The sequence below is a fragment of the Pempheris klunzingeri genome, chromosome 11, assembly GCF_042242105.1.
Source record: "Pempheris klunzingeri isolate RE-2024b chromosome 11, fPemKlu1.hap1, whole genome shotgun sequence".
Lineage (NCBI taxonomy): Eukaryota > Metazoa > Chordata > Actinopteri > Acropomatiformes > Pempheridae > Pempheris > Pempheris klunzingeri.
This window is the reverse complement of record NC_092022.1, coordinates 2,866,333-2,873,379: the sequence shown is the minus strand read 5'-3', so window position 1 is coordinate 2,873,379 and position 7,047 is coordinate 2,866,333. Positions and strand designations below refer to the sequence as shown.

Here is a 7,047-nt window from a genome sequence, read left to right as displayed (position 1 = left end):
GGAGAGCTACAGTGCACATCTTTAACTTTTACTGAAGGCCACTTTTTATGTGGCTTCCTGTATTCTCTGCCTGTAGCCTGTTGATTTATGCAGTGGAGGGAAGAGGATGTAGGGCTAGGCTCTATTTTCTGTCTGTAGAACCGTCTAGATGATTGGGATGTGACACATTTGTAGCCCGGCTTAACTTTTATTTCAGTTTCCTACCATATTTTCCATGATGACTAAGCTTTAAGCCTTCCCAAGCTCAGAGACACTCTGTTTCCGGCTTTTGTGTTTACTTTGTGCCCTGTGTCAAATCTGACGTCAATCTGAAAGATGAAGATACATTTTTCATTTCGGTTTTTGCAGCTCTGTTTATTTCATCCTCCTCTAATTACGGACTCTGACCCTGCTCATGAACCTGTGCTGCCCTCCGTGGCACAGAGCCAAGAGGGCAGGTGTGAAATTTCCATCCTGTCTAACTTGATCCATTAACTTTTTTAACTTTTTATTGTTTCCAGTCATGTCCCGGACAGACTCTTAATCTTTCACTCTTTTGTCACAGCCATGGGATTTAGCTTCCACCCAAACACCATTGTGAGAATTGAATGTGATTTGAAGGATAAGGCTGGCTGTACATCCCATGAAAAGACTAAAAAACAATGCACTTTCTGACTCCCAGCTGGTTCCTTCTGACGAGGGAAATGTTATAAAATGGCTTCCAAATATAAAGTTTCAAAAGGGCTCATTGATTTACTAAAATAACTGGGCGTTGTAGTTTTATCAAACCTTACTCAAACAGGAGCAAATAGCGCATTTGTCTAGGACTACTTTCAACAGCGGATTAATACACATTTGTTGCATGTGTGTGGTCATGTTGAAAAACACTTTGGCTCATTTATGTGTTTTTGACAGTACTGAATAATGGAGCTGACATAGAGGAATAAGATGTATCATATTCTTATACACACACTTTGTTGTAGTATTTGTTAGTAGGATCCATTATTACTGGCTGTGTGTTTTTTATGGGATTTGTTGACGGAAAGAAAAACAATCCTTCCTTTAAATGTTAAACCCTCTAGAAATAATTTTTTTCCCACTAGGAGGCAGACAAGCTCCAAAACAAACCCACCAAAGCAGAGCTCTCACGTATTGTCAGTATATCAAGCGTCTGTATGTGGCACTGCGACAGTCGGCCCGTCCTTTCGACCCTGTGGGTCTTGTGCTTGATGATATGCGAGCTTAACCAGCGCACACACCCTTGGCATGGACATCCTTGGTCTGCGGCCTGACAACTATGCTATTGCTGTGCACTAGTAACAAAAAGACCCAAGTTATGGAGTTCAAGATGAAAACAGATGCTTGGATGCAGCAGAGAGGGCTGTGTGACATGAGGAGATGCTAATGTGTGCACTAATCTATGTCACTACCGGGAGGTTGATGGAAGTCTTGAGCTTGAGATACAAAAACAGATCTTCAGTCAAAAGACACTCTGGTATGGAAGAAGGCTTGGGTAGCGTCATCCCTGACATCATCACAACTGGGTCTATTTCTGTACCCCTTTGTTTCTCCAGCGTTTGTTTCTTCACATTACAATCCCCTCTCTTTCCCTCTGGGCTCTCCATATTTGGACTTGGTTTATCTTGTCTTTCTCTACCCTTCGCTCCTTTCTTTCCTCCTTATCAAAAACTCCATCTCCCAGAAATCTGTCATTAATCTTCACTGATCCAGACTGAAACCGATGTCTGCCAAGACTCCTAACAAGAGCCAAGTATGCTGCAAAGGAAAATAGCCACATCTTTACCAAAAAAAGACTCAGTGTTAGAGGTTGCAGCTGTGATTTTGGTTTCTTCTAGCACCATATCTTCTAATCAGATTAAATTTGGATATTCTTTTTGGCTATGAAATCAGTAGTAGTTAATAGCTATGTCTGTCTTCCTCCATTATTTCCAAAACAAAACTAGGCTTTTGGCAGGACCTGAGTTGATTAGAAGGAGTTAATTTCATGGCATGTAAAACCAGGAGGGGGGCTTGTTGTAAACTCTGTCTGCCTGAGCTCATGTCTGAGCCCTTGCCTTGAAAGACATACATGGGAGGGGAGGGGTCCAGGCAAAGCAAAAGGGGGGGGGGGGGGGGGGGGGGGGTTGGGGTCGACTGGAAGGGGGGGTCTAAGAGAAACAGGACTGGGTGAGAGGGAGGAGGGATGGATGGATGGTCGGGTATAGGAAGGGAGGAAAGGAAGGACACCTGGAAGGCTAGTCTGGGGCAAAATGCCTGCAACAACAGAGACCGTCTCACCTCAACATCGGTTTCTGTCTGAGGGGAGAAAAGAAAGACGAGGGAGACACAGAGAGAAAGAAGAAGAAAACAAATGAGAAGAAAGGGAGAATGTAGAGAGTAAATACAAAGAAGGGGGGGGGGGCTTTTGGAGGCGCATCAAGAATTTGCCTTTTAAGGGGTACAGTCTCACTCTTCCAAGCCTTGTGAGCTCTCGCGTAGCAGCCAAAACACTCTAGGGAGAAGAAATAAACAACAGCAAAGAGGCTGCGTGGAAAAGAAACATGAGCAACGCTAATGTTTTTCAAGCTTCAGCAACATTAAAAATGCACAGGGCCTTCATTATCAAATCATCAAAACCATGACAAGGGATGAGTCCTTTGTTATATTGTATGTTAGGTATGGATTGAGCGGTGAAAGGGACTTTGTTTGACGAATGCAACAAACAGGCTATTGCGTTTTAAACAAGGGAAGGCTCAGTGCGCTCTGAATCACTGCTTTGCCGAGCATCCTAACAGCTGCCGTCACCGTTTGGATTTCTTGGTTGTTTTCTAGACAATACCAACCATGTGTTGCTCGAGCTAAGGAGAGCCTGCCTGTATCTGGGAGCAGGAAACTGCCGAGGAGAGATGGGTGGGGGTGAGAACAGAGAGGTAATTGTATATGTAAGAGTGAGGCAAGCCTAGCACAGGGGTAGAAGCAGGAGGGAAGGGAGAAAGAAGGAAGGGAGAGACGTGCTCTTGGGATGGGGACACTGGGAAAGCAGCAAAGGGGGAGAAAAGGGTGAAGACGGAAGAAAGAAGTGAAGGAGAGCGTGATAGGATGGGAAGGTGACTCTTTGAACGCTGACATTTGTGTCAAGGGTCGCATGTGTGAGGGGATGCAGTGAGTGTGATCGACCGGTGGAAAGAAAAGCAGAGAAAAAGTAACTGTGTGAAACAAAGAAGAGCAGCGAGAGGGGGTGGAGGCAGAAAAATGGGGAGTCCACATGTGAGTGCAGCAGGACCGGGTTGGAGGGAGAGGTGTTTTTAAAGTGTATATAGAAAAGAAGGGGGGCAGTGAGAGCATGCAGAGTGTATCCTTCCCTCTGTCCCTGCAGCAGAGCTGAGCGAGAGCCAGGAAAAGGGGAAGGGCCTCCCTCTCCTCCTCTCCAGCTGACAAAAACAGCTGCCCAGGAGCCCAGGCTGGAGCCAGTTTAGAGGACAGAGAGGGAGAGAGGAGGAGGGAGGACAGAAGGAGCGACGAGAGAGAGAGAGAGGAGGAGGAAAAAGTCCCGGAGTCCAGGACCCGTCCACCTATATGGGTTGCGTCCTGAGTTCGGACTGGTGTGGGGAGGAAGAGGTGCAACCAGTGCCGGTGGTCAGGAGCTCGTCTCTGAAGAGAAGGAGTCTGGAGAGGAGTGAGAGTGGCAGGATGAGGCTGACAAAGGTCAGTGTGCATGCAGTGTTCACATGAGTGTGTGATGAAATGACTCAGCTAGGGCGTGCAAATGTTGATATGCACCCCCCCCTTGGGCATTCATGGGAGGTGACTGTGTTCATAGTCAGGGTGTTATTCATTGGCATCATCTAATCCATAGTGATGTACAATCACCATAATGTTAGAATAATGTGAGACGTTTTTCTTCACAGAGTCGCATGTTTCTCTGAAGTCCTCATTAAAGGGAAACTCCACCGATTTAACACATTCACAAGACAATTTTTCTGGTAATTTTGACAGTGTTGCAGAAATTTAGAGTCCAAAGCTAAATCAGTGAAGTGCTCTTTGGTTGATGTATTGGAGCCAGTTGCATATAGTATAATTATCACTTTTGCAAGCATGCAAATTGACAAAAAAATGTAATTGCTACATGTATAATCATGCAAATCTCCAAGAATACATGTTTGGGGTGTTTGTGGTAAACATATTTTAAATTCCAAAGCCATAGATCTTTAATTTAGTTTCATTCCCACAGCGGGTGCAGTGACGATGCTTCAGCAGCGCCACATTTCAGACAAACCCTGTTATCCCCATTTTGAACAGAGGAGTAGGCACATAATACGGTGGAGTATTTTGAAGTGGTTGAAATAAAAGACCGTGTTGCATTTGTATGAGACCAGCATTAATGAGGAATCAGTGATCCATTATTTTCCACCAAATAATTATGTTCATGTTGTGCTTTTGATACCTGATGGGAAGCTTGTCCTACTTAAAGGGAGGTCAAAGGTCAGTGTCAGCTAACGAGCAGGGAGTTGATCATCCTCAGATAAACGTGTGACAGAAGAAAAGTGGCACCGACGTGCCGTTCTTTCATCTGTGCATCAGTGTGTGCAGGAGATCTGAAGTTTGAAGAAGTGACTGTTTGTATGAGATTTTTATAGAGGAGTGTGTGTGTGTGTGTGTGTGTGTGTGTGTTGGCCTTGATTTAAAAGACAATGTGGATGACGATGGCATCTCTGAGCTGAGATCACGCGTGTGCAGATACAACAGCACTGTTGTGATGGCCTCAGCACTGCTGGGATATTTACCATAATGTGACGCTGTGGCCGGAGTCGTCTTAAAGTGTCATTAGCCACCAAGAAAACACTGAGACCCTTGACGTCTGTCCACCAGTTTAAATAACACTGGATTATCCAGATGTGTGAAGCTCTATCACGGGCATTTTCCTGAACGTTGCATGCATGCCGTCTTCCATCTGCGCTTGTTTTCCGTGTGCGTGTTTATGTGTGCATGCTCGACTGCACCACAGCCCCAGTGGCTCCGTATCACATGCTGAGCAGCGTGGGAATGTGGAGCCCTCTGGACGACGTCATCCTGCAGTGACCGACCTCACTACAGGGGTGTGGGAACCAGTTCGACCCGACTGATTCTCCTACAGGAGGAGATGTTGTCTCATCTATTTTTTTTCACAAACTTATCTGCAACTCTGTTTTTTATCAGTTCATGGTGGTTTTCCATGCAGACGATCAGAGGTGTGGGAAGACGCAGCTATTAGGGAGAACCTGACCAGATTGTGAATTGGCTTTAATCTCTTTATATACTGGCAGACACCATGCACATACATAACTCATGCCAAATACTTACTGGAAGCACTTAGCAAAAATGATGTTCCACAGGCCGCTCTCAGTGTGGTTACATAATTTGCTGATGTTATGTCAGGATCATGGGAAATGGACGGTCTTGATTTTTGTGTCGGTGTTATTCTACAGATGGTGGATTGAAAGTATCGGATTATCATTTGTCTTTTGTGATTTTATATTGACCTCATATTAGCCAAATGTAGTCGCTCAAAGTGCATCTCACCTCCTCGCTGTCCAGTGGATCTTGGACAGCTGTTTGATGGGGAGTAGCTGAGCGTCAACGAACAACTTTCCAAAACTGGATTCTTGAAATGAACAGTTTCTGGCAGAGAAAGACGATAAATCGCGTGGTTCTTCTCAGGTAAAGAAGGGGGATAAAATGGTGTCAGTGTGAATGATGCAGACTCCATGTGGGACAAATCAAAGTAGGCGAGCCCCCTGGACAGAAATAATAACACTGGCAGATTATATCCTTGTCATAAAATCATTTTTCTGATCTGTCCTATTGTGTGTTCTGATCACAGGTCGTCCACATTGGCAATGAAAGCTAAATGTTCTAATGTCTTGGTGGTAGGCGTCATAATAAGCATGTATTAAATTCACCTACATGCGCAGCCAAGGGTTCAAGTCTGAGAATCATTAATGACTCACTTGGCTGCCGAATTTTAATATGGAACCTATTCTCTCGCCGTAGCCACGCTAGCAGCTTGCTCTCTGGAGACCTTAGATGTCAGTCTGTCGCTTAGTCCTGCACTTTTAGTCCAGGATCAAATATCAACTATCAGATTGTTGTGAAATTTAGCACAAATATCCACGATGTTCAGAGGATGAAACCTAATGACTTTGGCGATCCACAGACTTTTCCTCCAGCGCCACAATAAGCTGACACTCTTGGTTTTGATTGAAATGTCTCAGCGGCTACTGGATGGATTGTCATGACAACTGTCAGACATCCGTGTGCCCCCTCAGGCTGAACTGGAATAACTTAATAATCTTCTGAATTTTCAACAGCAAATCTTACTGCCGTTGTTCACCAGTCGCTGCTCGTGAATACATAAAGTTCATTCAACTGTTTCAACCTGCTGTTTGTGACCACCAGAGGGATGGGCGGCTGTGGCTCTGTGGCTCAAGTCCGTGGGAAGTTCCTTGGACAACACACTGAACCCCAAATTGCTCCCGTAGCTGTGCCTCTGCGTGTGAATGTGTGTGTGAGTAGTTAAGTGTCTGACTGATGAGCAGGTTAGATGGCAGCTCCTGTCAATCAGCGTGTGAACGGGCCGGAGTAAATGTAGTGTTAAAGTGCTCTGAATGGTTGAAAAGACAGGCGCTGTGCAAGTGCAGTCCATTTAGCACTTAGAAGAAAAAGTACGATTAATAATCAGGCCAGTTCTGCTTTTTTTTTTTTTTTCATGTGTTGTTGACTCTGGAAATGCACGGCGACCTGGCGTGGTGACAGTGGTTTCATATGTATTTGTCTTTCCTCCCTGTAATTTCTCACGAGTAACAAAGTTTAGATTGGCCATGACCAATACTGAGGCCTTAAGCCACAGGCATTCACTACAAACACACACCCAACACAGGAAGGAAGACTGGCCGGTCAGGGTTAAATATAGACCCCCCCAACATCCAGAATAAAACAGAAAAAGAAATAGTCTCACACTCCTACACGTTTGGGGGAAAAAAGTGAATTCCTATGTGGAGTCCAGACTCAGAGGGTGGCTGTCGTAGACCA

The 7,047-nt window shown here is 45.1% G+C and overlaps 1 protein-coding gene across 3 annotated transcripts in view; it reads left to right on the top strand.

Annotated features, from left to right (window-relative positions):
* Positions 1–3,336: 3,336 nt before the first annotated feature.
* tns2a (tensin 2a) overlaps positions 3,337–7,047 on the top strand; it is a 51,112-nt gene continuing 47,401 nt past the window's right edge. For all 3 annotated transcript variants that reach the window (XM_070839003.1, XM_070839004.1, XM_070839001.1), the window contains exon 1: positions 3,337–3,684. In XM_070839003.1, coding sequence (XP_070695104.1) covers positions 3,556–3,684 — 129 coding nt within the window. In that variant the 5' untranslated portion in view covers positions 3,337–3,555. The remainder of the gene's footprint in view (positions 3,685–7,047) is intronic.